Source organism: Carassius gibelio, chromosome A4 (assembly GCF_023724105.1).
Source record: "Carassius gibelio isolate Cgi1373 ecotype wild population from Czech Republic chromosome A4, carGib1.2-hapl.c, whole genome shotgun sequence".
In the NCBI taxonomy this organism is placed as follows: domain Eukaryota; kingdom Metazoa; phylum Chordata; class Actinopteri; order Cypriniformes; family Cyprinidae; genus Carassius; species Carassius gibelio.
Window position 1 is genome coordinate 16,962,431 of NC_068374.1, and position 15,256 is coordinate 16,977,686.

At 44.8% G+C, this 15,256-nt stretch overlaps 1 protein-coding gene and 9 non-coding genes across 10 annotated transcripts; 6 read left to right on the forward strand and 4 right to left on the reverse strand.

The window, feature by feature from the left end:
• The first annotated feature begins 2,578 nt into the window (after positions 1-2,578).
• On the forward strand, positions 2,579-7,621 carry LOC127970878 (uncharacterized). The gene is made up of 6 exons (XM_052573577.1): positions 2,579-3,063; positions 3,184-3,511; positions 3,633-4,434; positions 4,530-4,739; positions 5,371-5,783; positions 6,049-7,621. The coding sequence occupies exons 1-6, from the start codon at positions 2,816-2,818 to the stop codon at positions 7,300-7,302; spliced, it is 3,255 nt and encodes a 1,084-aa protein (XP_052429537.1). The 5' UTR covers positions 2,579-2,815; the 3' UTR covers positions 7,303-7,621.
• An 836-nt stretch (positions 7,622-8,457) lies between these two features.
• On the forward strand, positions 8,458-8,531 carry trnam-cau (transfer RNA methionine (anticodon CAU)). The gene has a single exon. It is a non-coding gene; the product is annotated as a tRNA-Met (tRNA).
• Positions 8,532-9,736: 1,205 nt separating this feature from the next.
• On the reverse strand, positions 9,737-9,819 carry trnal-cag (transfer RNA leucine (anticodon CAG)). Its single transcript has one exon. It is a non-coding gene; the product is annotated as a tRNA-Leu (tRNA).
• A 96-nt stretch (positions 9,820-9,915) lies between these two features.
• On the forward strand, positions 9,916-9,989 carry trnam-cau (transfer RNA methionine (anticodon CAU)). Its single transcript has one exon. It is a non-coding gene; the product is annotated as a tRNA-Met (tRNA).
• A 1,205-nt stretch (positions 9,990-11,194) lies between these two features.
• Positions 11,195-11,277, reverse strand: trnal-cag (transfer RNA leucine (anticodon CAG)). Its single transcript has one exon. It is a non-coding gene; the product is annotated as a tRNA-Leu (tRNA).
• Positions 11,278-11,373: 96 nt separating this feature from the next.
• Positions 11,374-11,447, forward strand: trnam-cau (transfer RNA methionine (anticodon CAU)). The gene has a single exon. It is a non-coding gene; the product is annotated as a tRNA-Met (tRNA).
• A 1,205-nt stretch (positions 11,448-12,652) lies between these two features.
• On the reverse strand, positions 12,653-12,735 carry trnal-cag (transfer RNA leucine (anticodon CAG)). Its single transcript has one exon. It is a non-coding gene; the product is annotated as a tRNA-Leu (tRNA).
• A 96-nt stretch (positions 12,736-12,831) lies between these two features.
• trnam-cau (transfer RNA methionine (anticodon CAU)) lies at positions 12,832-12,905 on the forward strand. Its single transcript has one exon. It is a non-coding gene; the product is annotated as a tRNA-Met (tRNA).
• A 1,205-nt stretch (positions 12,906-14,110) lies between these two features.
• trnal-cag (transfer RNA leucine (anticodon CAG)) lies at positions 14,111-14,193 on the reverse strand. Its single transcript has one exon. It is a non-coding gene; the product is annotated as a tRNA-Leu (tRNA).
• A 96-nt stretch (positions 14,194-14,289) lies between these two features.
• On the forward strand, positions 14,290-14,363 carry trnam-cau (transfer RNA methionine (anticodon CAU)). The gene has a single exon. It is a non-coding gene; the product is annotated as a tRNA-Met (tRNA).
• The last annotated feature ends 893 nt before the right edge of the window (positions 14,364-15,256 follow it).

The window sequence follows — 15,256 nt, forward strand, 5'->3', positions numbered from 1 at the left end:
ATACTTACAGATTGAGAAATGTCCGATGCTGTCTCGTGGCCAAACAACCTTGCTTGGAGGTGTGCTGAAATGCATCTGTGGTTTTCACACTCTAAAGGTAACATTAATGTAGCAAGTATTTTTTGTTAATATTATTTACTGAAATGTTTTCTTTCTGAATTGTTATATGTATTTTTTATTAAATTTTTTTGGTTGTGTTAAGCAGCCCACTGCGTCAAACGTTACTGGACTAGCACAAAAGGTGGTGGAACAACCTCATGCTGCTGAAACAGCAAAGAAGGTCATGGAGCAGAGTCAGCCTGACCTCCAGCCTCATCCCCTGCCCAAGCCCCAGCCAACTGCACCTGTGGAAGCAAGAGTTGCAACACAATTTTCATTGGTAAGAATTGCTTTTTTGTAGCACTGAAGTATGAGCTCAGTTCAAATTCGAGGAAGTTCAGAAAGTAAGAAGAAAAAAAGAAAAAGCAAGAATTCTATGAGATGCTGGTTGAGACCTGCTAATTTTCACACCTCTTGTACAATGGGGGCAACTGTTGTCTGCTGATTGGTCGGTTTGAATATCTCAGCTTTGGTTTAAGTCACATGGTCAAGAATAAATGAAGATTGTAACCTGCCTGCTTTCTCCCTTTCATCTCTGGGCTCTACTCTTTGATTGTCCTCTTTGTCTCTAACTGAGCTCTGCCTTTGTTGAAGGTCACTGAGCTAGACTCATGTCCCTCATGGCATCTCTCTCAATACTTCTCATGTGTTAAAGCTCTTTTTTTTCCTGCAAGTAAATGCTGCATTTACTTAAAATTGTAATATTAACACAAATAGTAATGCTTGCTATTATAACACATTCTGTCTTCTCACATTTTTAGTTTACCAAATCAAGATTTACCGGGTCTCACATTGCTGCAGCAAAGCCAAATCTCAGTTTGGCCAGGAGAACTTCTCAGGCTGAAGACCAGCCCAGCGCAGCAGTGTCTAGTGCCTCTAGACCAAGCACTACAGTCTCTGTAAGTAATGGCATAATCTATATTGTACTCTATGAAGACACGTTTCACGTTCCATTCTATACAAATTATTAAACTATTTAAACTATTTTTTTAATAACAGAAAACCATATATTAATAAACAAAAAAGTTATATTTTATAAATAGATTTCATATAAATTACTATTCAAAAGTTATTGATGTTAAGATAGTGTTACTTTTATTGAAAAAGGAGGCATTAAATTGATAAAAAAATCTCAGACACAAAAGATTTCTATTCAACATCATGTTACAAACGATTTCTATTTCAAATAAATGCTGTTCTTCAAACTTAATTCTGAAAAATACCACCTGTCATATTTATGGACTTTTGTATTTTCTCTCCTCATGTTCCTCAACCTAGTTTGTGTCTCCTCTTGATTATGTCATTCAGTTAATCTGTGTCTAGTTAATTTACTCATTTGTCCCTCATTGGTCTGTCTACTTAAATTTTAGTCTGTTCAGTTTGTCTTGGTCTATGTGTTACTGCCTTCCTTTGTGTGGGTTAATTAAAGATTATTTACCCTTGATTTTCATCTTTGTGTGCTTTCCCCAACACCATAAGTGTGGCAACCACTGTAATGCAGTTTTATTATCAGCTATTTTCACGTTTTCAACTAATAATGAAGGTTTATGTTCAATAGAATGGTTTCTGAAGGATCATGTAACACTGAAGACTGGAGTAATGATGCTGAAAATTGGTTCTTGCCACCGTATAAATAAATTACATTTCCTATTTTTAAACTTTAAATTGTAGTAATGTTCCACAATTTAACTATCTTTTTAGTTTTTAACTGTATTTTTTATCAAATGCAACCTTGGTGAGCAGAATAGGTTTCTTTTATAAACATTTGGGCCTCAAACTTTGCAACTGTAGTGTATGATTTAATCTAGGACGACTAAGTTATTGTAATGTTCTATTTGCAAAATCTATATTTTACTTCATGATTGTACAGACACCAGATCCTACAGTTCCAACCCCTGTCCCCAGAGCCACTGCAGATGTGTCCAATCCCGCTCAGCCATGCAGGACTGTCTCTGTAAGTAATTTCATATTCTGTTGGTCCAAAAATGTAATTAAATCAGCTTTTACCAGACACTTAATGGAGATGTAAAAAGGATTACATGCCATGAAAATTGAATATTACTTTTATAACCAGTAGTTCCTTAAAACACATTCATGCTGAAAAAAACAACAACAATCAAACTATTGTCATAATGTCAATTGAGTTTACATGATACTGATTTATTGATGATAAACAGTGTATAGATGTTAACATTCATGTGTCAGAATAAATAGATATTGGTTATAAAGTCTCAGAATTCTTTTTTATTTCATATTCAACAGGATTTCAGGATTATTTTGTTCCTTTTTTTGGATGACTTCCGTGTATAATGTAAAGTTATCAGTTTCATTGTCGTAATAATCATTGTAATACCATGTAATACAATGATGATTTTATGTGAAAGTAATCAGGGATACAAATAAAATTCTTAAAGTGATTAAAAAGTAAAATGAACTTACTAAACTTAATGTTTTGCCTTTTTTTCCATCACAGACTGCTCCTTCTGGGGCATTATTGCAAGGTCCATCTGTAGTTCAACTTCCTCGTTTGTGGTCTGAGACCATACCACCAGAGGATCACAAGTGGATTGGCAAAAGGCTTTTCAAAATTGGATCCAAAGGAAAGCCAGCACTTCGTGATGACCTCCAGCTCTGGTATTACCCCCCACAACCAGCACTTATTTACAATCAGGCTCCAGCTCCAGACAGATTCTTTTGTCATACTCTTCTGCTGTGGATGCCATACAAGCTGTGGAGGGTTAAGGTTCTCTGTCCCAATCCAGCCTGCGGACAACATCAGCTGACAGGAGGTGGTCTGCACAAAAGGGCACGGCAGGTTCTAGACATTGACAGAACATACAATATGGTCACAGAAACCCTTATCTGTACAAAGTGTAGAGCCTCGCATGTGTCCTGGAGTCAGACTGTCCTGCAACAGCTAGATCTGGGCCATCGCTCTGAGTTTCAGGTCATCCTCACGCGGAAGTAAGTACACTTTCATTCCTCATCCAGTTGTTAGCCCATCATCACGTGTGTGTATGTATGCAAATACTTTACAATTAAATAGCTAAAATATATGAATATGTGGATTTTGCTTTTCCTAAGGTACGCCTGTGATATGCGGGTCATCAGGCTCTTGCGTGAGCGTGGCTTAGGCAATAGTCCCACTAGGGTGATAAAGCAGCTGCGTGAAAACCACAGCGAGCAGTGGCTCCATCGTCTGGCCCGGTACACCACCCAATGTGTTGACTTCCTCAATCAACCCGGGGTGATGCCAGTAAATTTCCAGGAGCCCCCAGAGCCTACGGTGGTGCCAAGCTGCAAGTGGTTGCTCACCGTTTACAGCCAAGACATTCTGACCAGGCTGGATGAAATCCATGCCAGAATAACATCCACCTATGGCTCTGTCTTGAAGATGGATTCTACTAAAAAGGTTAGTTGTGGATTTGTTCATTAATGGTGTTTATATACCAGCATGGCACTGTATCTGTATTTTTCATGGTGTGATGTTTGATTTATATTTACAGCATGCTTCATATCATCTCTTATTACAGATCACCAAGAAGCTGGCTGGGACAGCGAGGGGAACGGGACTCTGGCTTACCTCTGTTGGCAACGAGTTTGGTCAGGTGCTCATAAGTGTGCTGACAGCCCAGGAAGGAGCAGGACTTGACATGATGGTAGACGGTCTGGTGAAAAGATACCAGCAGGCTGGTGTAAATCCACCTTCTGTGTTGTACGTGGACTGTGGGTGCTGCAGTGAGGTGAGCGAGAGCAAGCTGAAAACCAGGTTTAGGGGCTGGCCAGATCTCATGATACGCTTGGACATCTGGCATTTTATGCGCAGGATTGCCTTGGGGTGTACAACTGATGCCCATCAGTTGTACCCCATTTTCATGTCACGGCTATCAGCATGCATCTTTGAATGGGATGCAGCTGACGTCTCTATCCTTCGCAAAGCAAAGAGAGAGCTGTTGATGTCCCAGGGTTGGCCTGCGCTGACAGATGAAGATGTAAACAAGCATCTGACCAGGGAGGAGCTGGCTCTACATTGCCGGAGGAGGACCCGTGGAGAGGAGACTACCATCCTTCTCCTTGAACAACTGCTTACAGAACTCCTGAGCAGCAAGGGAAATGACTCTCTGGGGGTTCCTCTCTTGGATCGAGAAAGGATGGAGCACATCTGGTGTGTCCAAAAGAAGCACATCAAGTGTATCCAAGACCCTCTTGGTGTTGCCCTCTATACTGAGACCGGGAGCCTAACCAAGGGAGGTGTGCTTCTGAAGACTTACAGATGTGCCAGAGGCTCCACTTCTCTTGAATCCTTTCATTTACACCTTAACCGTTTCATCCCAGGTATGTATTTGTCGAACACACACTGCATGTGCAAAGAAAGAACATTTAAGTGTCTGTGTGTTTAACATTGCCTAAAAACTGTTGTCTGTTTAAAGGGACCAGTGCAAACAGTCTGAACTTTCAGATTTATTTGTTGGAGGGTCTACACAGGTGGAACCAGGATCGGGAGGCAGCTTCCATGTCATCTGAGCCATCAGCTTTACGCAGCTACACAGGAGAACTTGTTCACTGTGTAAACAGCAATTATGAAAAGCTGTTTGGCAGGAAAGTGGTCCCCACGTTTTGTCCCCCTGCACGTTACACCGGTAAAATAATTTATTATTGTTAATTAACTTGCAATTCCCGTGTAGTCTCAGTCAATATTTTATTTAAGCCTATACAGTGTACTTTGTATCTGTATTTTTGAACTATAAACTATCAACTTGATCAACTTTTTTTTTCTTGAAACATGCCCTCTGTCATCTGATCGATATTTTCTTTCAAGTAAAAGGCCTTTCAGTATAATTGTACAAACGTCTACCTTAATCTCATAAATCACATGTCATTTTGCTGTGGAATCTTTTTTATTAGAAAGTAGTTAATTTTTAGAAAGAATAACTTGATTATTATTAGTAATATTTGGTGACCATTTACTGTACTGAAGTTACTTTGGTTTACTTGATTAGAAAAGTCAAGTTACATGTAGTAATATTTGAGTAATTACATTTGAGTTACATTTGAGTAATTGTATTTGTATGTTTCTCAGTCATCATTGTATTGTATTTCTTTGTTTTGGCCCCACAGTTATAGGTTTATGGCCTTTTTTTTCTTTTTCTCCTGTACTATGATCTCCATGATCTCACACTATAACAATATATGAACAACTACAAAGGCCTTATGTATCAAATATGTTGCACAGCAATTATATTTAATTCCTATTCATTGTTTTTATTCCAGGTGAGCTCATTGGAGTGCAGTATCTATTCCAGCAGACTGGTCAGGCACTGCAGGACATGAACCCAGACTCTGAAGAGACGGCAGAGCTCATCGAGGAACTTAATGTGGAGGAGCGAGATGAAGATGAGGGCTTCTGTGATGTCAGCGAGGATCACACAATTGCAGATCCCGAGGATGTTCTGTCACCTCCCTCCTCCACTCTGACACTGGGTTCTTCCACCATGGTCACCAGCAGTGACACGGCTGTACTGGGTTCCACATCCCCTTCACTGGTCCCTGATCCTACACCTGCTCCTTCATCACCTGGACCCTCGGGGACTGCTGTGCCACCTTTTCCCTCTGAAACATCTGTTTCACCACTCTCCTCAGAGCCAGAGGATGCTGGTCAGGATGATGATGACGATGAAGAGACTGTAAGTGCCACTCCTCTCTATTTCTTTCAAATAAACTATATTAAATTAAAATAAGGATTGATCAACATATACTTCTTGCTACTGCTTTATATCCAGACTTTGCTCAGATTTTAAACTAAAGTCATTAGTAGGCAACAAATCAGTTTTATTTAGTTAGTGCTTTGTACTATACAGATTGTGTTAAACAGCAACACATCAATGGAACTAGTTATGGAACTAGGCATTTAACAAATGTGATTATTATTTGTGCTTGTTTTCTTAATAGGCTGTTGACTACCAAAATGTCCCGGGATACCAACATGTGGACAAGCTGGCCGAATATCTGGTGGAGCTCCGGGGTCACACAGCCCTTAGCCTGACCAATCAGGAAGCCAGCACCATAATTGAACTTTGGCAGAACCTGGCTGACCAGGACAAGCAACGGGTGGTGTATGCAGCTAGACACCAGAAGAGACTGCTGAGTGGACGCTTCAGAGTACCAAAGAGGCCCACTAAAACCCCAGGAGTAGAGAGCACCATCAGAAGTGTGCTGGGAGCAAGCAGCGCACCTGCTCAGTGGCCTGACTGTTGCCGTCTGGTGGAAACCATCTTCATCAGGCTTTGCAACACCCACCCAAGCCCCAAGAGAAAAGGCAAGGGAACGCTGTCGAGATGGTCTCTAATCCTCCAGGATTACAGGAGGATAAGGCAGCTTGTACTGGGCAACAGCTTGGTGATGGGAGGAACCTCAATGCAGCTGGTGGAGGTTAACCAGAATACCCTGATTCAGTGGTATAACAACAGACAGAAAAAGCAGGAACTGTCTGTGCTGATTCAGGGCATTCAGTTGCCTCAGCCCCTCCCTGAAGCTCAGGAACCTCTCCAGGCTGCCAAACGCCTACGGACTGAGCCAGAACAATCAGGGGAGCAGCACCAGTACAAGCTACCAGAGAGCACAGCAGGTCAGGCAAAACAGAGGCACACCTCTACTGGGCGACCTCCTCTCAGACCCAAGGCACCAACACAGACTACTATGTTGGTTACGCCATCAGCACCTGGAGCATCAGTGCAGATGGTACCCAATATACTTATACCTGCAGCACCAGGTTTCCCGGGTGTGCCAATGCTTCAGGGTGTGCCAATGTTCCAGGGCATGCCAATGGCTCAAAGACTGCCAATGGTCCAGGGCATGCAAATGGTCCAGGGCATGCCAATGGTCCAGAGGATGCCAATGGTTCAGGGAATGCCAATGGTTCAGGGAATCCCGATGGTCCAGGGAATGCCAGTGGTTCAGGGGATGCCACTGTTACATCCTACAGTTGTGCAGGGCACAAGTTCACAACCAGCTGCCAATCCCCAAACCATGCCTAAGAGACCCTACAAGAGAACTGTAGAGGCGAACACTTGCAAGAAATGCGGACATTTCAAAACCAGTGCAACAGGACATAGCCAGTACAGGGGCAAAGTATACTGCCCACAGTCTGAAACTGTTACAAAAGAACAGTGGTTAGAGGAAATGCGGAGAACTGTTCCCAAATAATGTATATATTTTTATTTATTGTAGTGTGTATATAGTTGTTTAAATATAGTTATAGTTATTATTTGTGTTGAACATTATTTAATATTTTATTTACTGTTTTTTAAAAACCTATTTAACTTATTTGTGTTTGTATTTAAAATTGTATTTACTGTTTTATTTACCTTTTTAATTTATTGTTTGAAAACTTATTTAATTTTATATTTATTACTGTTCAGTTAAAAAAAAATTCATTTTATTTCCCTTTTGATTTAAAGTTGTTTTAAAACTTATTTAAAATTTAATTTGTTTAATATTTATTATTGTTCTATTGGCATAATTGTAAAAATAAAATAATAATTGGCAAAAGACAGATTTTTTGTAATTTGCACTTTAATATAACCATTTCATCAGTACACTGAAAAAATAAAACGTGTTTACAAAAAATAATTTGCATTTGTCATTTGTCACAGACATTTTCCAGCATATGAATATTTTCATCTTTAATTAGAAATGACAGATTTGAATGTGTCGAATAAATGTAAGATCCTGAATGTAAGATGTAAAAATCCTTAATCAGAATAAATATCAATACAACTGCAATAATAATATGCTTAATCAGAATAAATTATGAATACAACAACTACTAAATAACTAATAATAACAAAACACATTTCCATTCGTGTACTTACATTTTCATGACAAAAAATATCAAACAAAGCACATATATACATTTAATTAACATTGAAACATTATTTATTTAAAGCAATTAACAATATTACAAAAAGTTGTCTTTAGCTGGATTCGAACCTGGGTCGCGGGGAGCACCTGCAATAGGAAACAGTGTAATATAAATGCGCGAATTTAACGCAAGAAGAAACCGGAAGATGTATCACTGCGCGCATGCTAAGGAAGATTGGGCTTTGAACGTCAAATTTCACCCTTTCTTTTCTTCATTTTTTCTTTCTCTTCTTCCCCTTCTCTTTTTCTTCCTTCCCTCTTTTCTTCCCTTCTTCCCCGTCTTTGACGGACTATTGTTCCCCAGCTTGAGCGCAGCGCCTTAGACCGCTCGGCCATCCTGACACCCTTGCCTGGCTAGAGATGGCCTGTTCGAGCCGCACCTGAAACCAGGGACCTAGAAGCTACTTTTTCTCTGTTCGGGCCCCTTTTAGCCCACGGGCCTCGTTGGCGCAGTTAGGCAGCGCGTCAGTCTCATAATCTGAAGGTCGTGAGTTCGAGCCTCACACGGGGCAGGGTGGTTCTTTTTTTCTGATAACTGAGAGAGCTTAGACCAGGGGTGTCAAACTAAATTCCTTTAGGGCCCGAGCCCTGTAGAGTGTTGTTCCAACCCTTCTCAAACACACAAGGCATGTAGTTTTCAAATGAGCCTGAAGGGCATGATTAGTTGGATCAGGTGTGTTCTATCAGGCTTGAATCTAAACTCTGCAGGTCTCCGGCCTTCCAGGGACTGAGTTTGACACCCGTGGCTTAGAAAGAAAGAGTGAGGTTCTCTGTCCCCTTTCGTGTGGGTTTCCCTGTGTCTCCTGGGGGCAAAAGGCCACAGCTCCTCTTCAGGGCAGGTGAAATGATGCTTTGTGGAAAACTGTGAGGTTCCAGGTAAATTCCCTGAATCTCATCCAGCGACATTGCGTGTAGGCCCGTGCAATCCTTTTATTTACAGTGAAGTCAAAATTCTGCATGCATGCTGGCTAATGCTACATGAAGGCAGCAATAGCATCCCTCTCATATGCATGTAACACGTGGCCACATCCTCCTGAGGTTTTGTGAAGTTTCAAAGGCCATATTGCTGCACTGGCCCGGTCCTGAAGATTTGCCTTGTACAACGTTCGGAAGATTAGACCCTTCCGATCAGAGCAGGCCACACAACTCCTTGTCCAAGCTCTTTGTTTTCTCCAGACTGGACTACTGCTATGCTCCCTTGGCGGGTCTTCCGGCACGTACTATCAAGCCTCTGCAACTGATCCAGGATGCAGCAGCGAGACTGGTCTTCAACGAGCCAAAGAAAGCCCACGTCACACCTCTCTTCATAATTTTGCACTGGCTACCAATAGCTGTTCGCATCAGATTCAAGGTACTGATGTTTGCCTACAAGATAACCACTGGCTCTGCAGCAATATACCTAAAGTCGCTGGTGCAGACCTACGCTTGCTTTCTGCAAGTGAACGATGCCTCGTGGTGCCATCCCAAAGAGGCACAAAATCACTCTCAAGGACCTTTTCCTGGACTGTTCCCAGCTGGTGGATCGGCCTGCCTATCTCAATTCGAGCAGCGGAGGCTTTAACCCTTTTCAAAAAGTGTCTAAAAACTCATCCTTGTCTTCAACGCCTGCCCAATTAATACTAGCATTTGCCTAATGCGTCGTTTTGTCAAAGTTAACGCCCTGCTGGCCCAACGTAGCAGAAGACTGAAGTCTCTGTCTGCAGCCAAAGGATAGGTCTGTCAGAAGTGGGATTCGAACCCACGCCTCCAGGGGAGACTGCGACCTGAACGCAGCGCCTTAGACCGCTCGGCCATCCTGACACCCTTGCCTGGCTAGAGATGGCCTGTTCGAGCCGCACCTGAAACCAGGGACCTAGAAGCTACTTTTTCTCTGTTTGGGCCCCCTTTAGCCCACGGGCCTCGTTGGCGCAGTTAGGCAGCGCGTCAGTCTCATAATCTGAAGGTCGTGAGTTCGAGCCTCACACGGGGCAGGGTGGTTCTTTTTTTCTGATAACTGAGAGAGCTTAGACCAGGGGTGTCAAACTAAATTCCTTTAGGGCCCGAGCCCTGTAGATTGTTGTTCCAACCCTTCTCAAACACACAAGGCATGTAGTTTTCAAATGAGCCTGAAGGGCATGATTAGTTGGATCAGGTGTGTTCTATCAGGCTTGAATCTAAACTCTGCAGGTCTCCGGCCTTCCAGGGACTGAGTTTGACACCCGTGGCTTAGAAAGAAAGAGTGAGGTTCTCTGTCCCCTTTCGTGTGGGTTTCCCTGTGTCTCCTGGGGGCAAAAGGCCACAGCTCCTCTTCAGGGCAGGTGAAATGATGCTTTGTGGAAAACTGTGAGGTTCCAGGTAAATTCCCTGAATCTCATCCAGCGACATTGCGTGTAGGCCCGTGCAATCCTTTTATTTACAGTGAAGTCAAAATTCTGCATGCATGCTGGCTAATGCTACATGAAGGCAGCAATAGCATCCCTCTCATATGCATGTAACACGTGGCCACATCCTCCTGAGGTTTTGTGAAGTTTCAAAGGCCATATTGCTGCACTGGCCCGGTCCTGAAGATTTGCCTTGTACAACGTTCGGAAGATTAGACCCTTCCGATCAGAGCAGGCCACACAACTCCTTGTCCAAGCTCTTTGTTTTCTCCAGACTGGACTACTGCTATGCTCCCTTGGCGGGTCTTCCGGCACGTACTATCAAGCCTCTGCAACTGATCCAGGATGCAGCAGCGAGACTGGTCTTCAACGAGCCAAAGAAAGCCCACGTCACACCTCTCTTCATAATTTTGCACTGGCTACCAATAGCTGTTCGCATCAGATTCAAGGTACTGATGTTTGCCTACAAGATAACCACTGGCTCTGCAGCAATATACCTAAAGTCGCTGGTGCAGACCTACGCTTGCTTTCTGCAAGTGAACGATGCCTCGTGGTGCCATCCCAAAGAGGCACAAAATCACTCTCAAGGACCTTTTCCTGGACTGTTCCCAGCTGGTGGATCGGCCTGCCTATCTCAATTCGAGCAGCGGAGGCTTTAACCCTTTTCAAAAAGTGTCTAAAAACTCATCCTTGTCTTCAACGCCTGCCCAATTAATACTAGCATTTGCCTAATGCGTCGTTTTGTCAAAGTTAACGCCCTGCTGGCCCAACGTAGCAGAAGACTGAAGTCTCTGTCTGCAGCCAAAGGATAGGTCTGTCAGAAGTGGGATTCGAACCCACGCCTCCAGGGGAGACTGCGACCTGAACGCAGCGCCTTAGACCGCTCGGCCATCCTGACACCCTTGCCTGGCTAGAGATGGCCTGTTCGAGCCGCACCTGAAACCAGGGACCTAGAAGCTACTTTTTCTCTGTTCGGGCCCCCTTTAGCCCACGGGCCTCGTTGGCGCAGTTAGGCAGCGCGTCAGTCTCATAATCTGAAGGTCGTGAGTTCGAGCCTCACACGGGGCAGGGTGGTTCTTTTTTTCTGATAACTGAGAGAGCTTAGACCAGGGGTGTCAAACTAAATTCCTTTAGGGCCCGAGCCCTGTAGAGTGTTGTTCCAACCCTTCTCAAACACACAAGGCATGTAGTTTTCAAATGAGCCTGAAGGGCATGATTAGTTGGATCAGGTGTGTTCTATCAGGCTTGAATCTAAACTCTGCAGGTCTCCGGCCTTCCAGGGACTGAGTTTGACACCCGTGGCTTAGAAAGAAAGAGTGAGGTTCTCTGTCCCCTTTCGTGTGGGTTTCCCTGTGTCTCCTGGGGGCAAAAGGCCACAGCTCCTCTTCAGGGCAGGTGAAATGATGCTTTGTGGAAAACTGTGAGGTTCCAGGTAAATTCCCTGAATCTCATCCAGCGACATTGCGTGTAGGCCCGTGCAATCCTTTTATTTACAGTGAAGTCAAAATTCTGCATGCATGCTGGCTAATGCTACATGAAGGCAGCAATAGCATCCCTCTCATATTCATGTAACACGTGGCCACGTCCTCCTGAGGTTTTGTGAAGTTTCAAAGGCCATATTGTTGCACTGGCCCGGTCCTGAAGATTTGCCTTGTACAACGTTCGGAAGATTAGACCCTTCCGATCAGAGCAGGCCACACAACTCCTTGTCCAAGCTCTTTGTTTTCTCCAGACTGGACTACTGCTATGCTCCCTTGGCGGGTCTTCCGGCACGTACTATCAAGCCTCTGCAACTGATCCAGGATGCAGCAGCGAGACTGGTCTTCAACGAGCCAAAGAAAGCCCACGTCACACCTCTCTTCATAATTTTGCACTGGCTACCAATAGCTGTTCGCATCAGATTCAAGGTACTGATGTTTGCCTACAAGATAACCACTGGCTCTGCAGCAATATACCTAAAGTCGATGGTGCAGACCTACGCTTGCTTTCTGCAAGTGAACGATGCCTCGTGGTGCCATCCCAAAGAGGCACAAAATCACTCTCAAGGACCTTTTCCTGGACTGTTCCCAGCTGGTGGATCGGCCTGCCTATCTCAATTCGAGCAGCGGAGGCTTTAACCCTTTTCAAAAAGTGTCTAAAAACTCATCCTTGTCTTCAACGCCTGCCCAATTAATACTAGCATTTGCCTAATGCGTCGTTTTGTCAAAGTTAACGCCCTGCTGGCCCAACGTAGCAGAAGACTGAAGTCTCTGTCTGCAGCCAAAGGATAGGTCTGTCAGAAGTGGGATTCGAACCCACGCCTCCAGGGGAGACTGCGACCTGAACGCAGCGCCTTAGACCGCTCGGCCATCCTGACACCCTTGCCTGGCTAGAGATGGCCTGTTCGAGCCGCACCTGAAACCAGGGACCTAGAAGCTACTTTTTCTCTGTTCGGGCCCCCTTTAGCCCACGGGCCTCGTTGGCGCAGTTAGGCAGCGCGTCAGTCTCATAATCTGAAGGTCGTGAGTTCGAGCCTCACACGGGGCAGGGTGGATCTTTTTTTCTGATAACTGAGAGAGCTTAGACCAGGGGTGTCAAACTAAATTCCTTTAGGGCCCGAGCCCTGTAGAGTGTTGTTCCAACCCTTCTCAAACACACAAGGCATGTAGTTTTCAAATGAGCCTGAAGGGCATGATTAGTTGGATCAGGTGTGTTCTATCAGGCTTGAATCTAAACTCTGCAGGTCTCCGGCCTTCCAGGGACTGAGTTTGACACCCGTGGCTTAGAAAGAAAGAGTGAGGTTCTCTGTCCCCTTTCGTGTGGGTTTCCCTGTGTCTCCTGGGGGCAAAAGGCCACAGCTCCTCTTCAGGGCAGGTGAAATGATGCTTTGTGGAAAACTGTGAGGTTCCAGGTAAATTCCCTGAATCTCATCCAGCGACATTGCGTGTAGGCCCATGCAATCCTTTTATTTACAGTGAAGTCAAAATTCTGCATGCATGCTGGCTAATGCTACATGAAGGCAGCAATAGCATCCCTCTCATATTCATGTAACACGTGGCCACGTCCTCCTGAGGTTTTGTGAAGTTTCAAAGGCCATATTGCTGCACTGGCCCGGTCCTGAAGATTTGCCTTGTACAACGTTCGGAAGATTAGACCCTTCCGATCAGAGCAGGCCACACAACTCCTTGTCCAAGCTCTTTGTTTTCTCCAGACTGGACTACTGCTATGCTCCCTTGGCGGGTCTTCCGGCACGTACTATCAAGCCTCTGCAACTGATCCAGGATGCAGCAGCGAGACTGGTCTTCAACGAGCCAAAGAAAGCCCACGTCACACCTCTCTTCATAATTTTGCACTGGCTACCAATAGCTGTTCGCATCAGATTCAAGGTACTGATGTTTGCCTACAAGATAACCACTGGCTCTGCAGCAATATACCTAAAGTCGATGGTGCAGACCTACGCTTGCTTTCTGCAAGTGAACGATGCCTCGTGGTGCCATCCCAAAGAGGCACAAAATCACTCTCAAGGACCTTTTCCTGGACTGTTCCCAGCTGGTGGATCGGCCTGCCTATCTCAATTCGAGCAGCGGAGGCTTTAACCCTTTTCAAAAAGTGTCTAAAAACTCATCCTTGTCTTCAACGCCTGCCCAATTAATACTAGCATTTGCCTAATGCGTCGTTTTGTCAAAGTTAACGCCCTGCTGGCCCAACGTAGCAGAAGACTGAAGTCTCTGTCTGCAGCCAAAGGATAGGTCTGTCAGAAGTGGGATTCGAACCCACGCCTCCAGGGGAGACTGCGACCTGAACGCAGCGCCTTAGACCGCTCGGCCATCCTGACACCCTTGCCTGGCTAGAGATGGCCTGTTCGAGCCGCACCTGAAACCAGGGACCTAGAAGCTACTTTTTCTCTGTTCGGGCCCCCTTTAGCCCACGGGCCTCGTTGGCGCAGTTAGGCAGCGCGTCAGTCTCATAATCTGAAGGTCGTGAGTTCGAGCCTCACACGGGGCAGGGTGGTTCTTTTTTTCTGATAACTGAGAGAGCTTAGACCAGGGGTGTCAAACTAAATTCCTTTAGGGCCCGAGCCCTGTAGAGTGTTGTTCCAACCCTTCTCAAACACACAAGGCATGTAGTTTTCAAATGAGCCTGAAGGGCATGATTAGTTGGATCAGGTGTGTTCTATCAGGCTTGAATCTAAACTCTGCAGGTCTCCGGCCTTCCAGGGACTGAGTTTGACACCCGTGGCTTAGAAAGAAAGAGTGAGGTTCTCTGTCCCCTTTCGTGTGGGTTTCCCTGTGTCTCCTGGGGGCAAAAGGCCACAGCTCCTCTTCAGGGCAGGTGAAATGATGCTTTGTGGAAAACTGTGAGGTTCCAGGTAAATTCCCTGAATCTCATCCAGCGACATTGCGTGTAGGCCCATGCAATCCTTTTATTTACAGTGAAGTCAAAATTCTGCATGCATGCTGGCTAATGCTACATGAAGGCAGCAATAGCATCCCTCTCATATTCATGTAACACGTGGCCACGTCCTCCTGAGGTTTTGTGAAGTTTCAAAGGCCATATTGCTGCACTGGCCCGGTCCTGAAGATTTGCCTTGTACAACGTTCGGAAGATTAGACCCTTCCGATCAGAGCAGGCCACACAACTCCTTGTCCAAGCTCTTTGTTTTCTCCAGACTGGACTACTGCTATGCTCCCTTGGCGGGTCTTCCGGCACGTACTATCAAGCCTCTGCAACTGATCCAGGATGCAGCAGCGAGACTGGTCTTCAACGAGCCAAAGAAAGCCCACGTCACACCTCTCTTCATAATTTTGCACTGGCTATCAATAGCTGTTCGCATCAGATTCAAGGTACTGATGTTTGCCTACAAGATAACCACTGGCTCTGCAGCAATATACCTAAAG

What these genes read in the sequence shown, in the direction of transcription:
- LOC127970878 (XM_052573577.1), top strand. Translation starts at nt 2,816, where the DNA reads ATGCCATACAAGCTGTGGAGGGTTAAGGTTCTCTGTCCCAATCCAGCC. An exon ending in CCTTAACCGTTTCATCCCAG is followed by an intron (nt 4,435 to 4,529) that starts GTATGTATTTGT and finishes GTCTGTTTAAAG; the next exon opens with GGACCAGTGCAAACAGTCTG. An exon ending in TCCCCCTGCACGTTACACCG is followed by an intron (nt 4,740 to 5,370) that starts GTAAAATAATTT and finishes TTTTTATTCCAG; the next exon opens with GTGAGCTCATTGGAGTGCAG.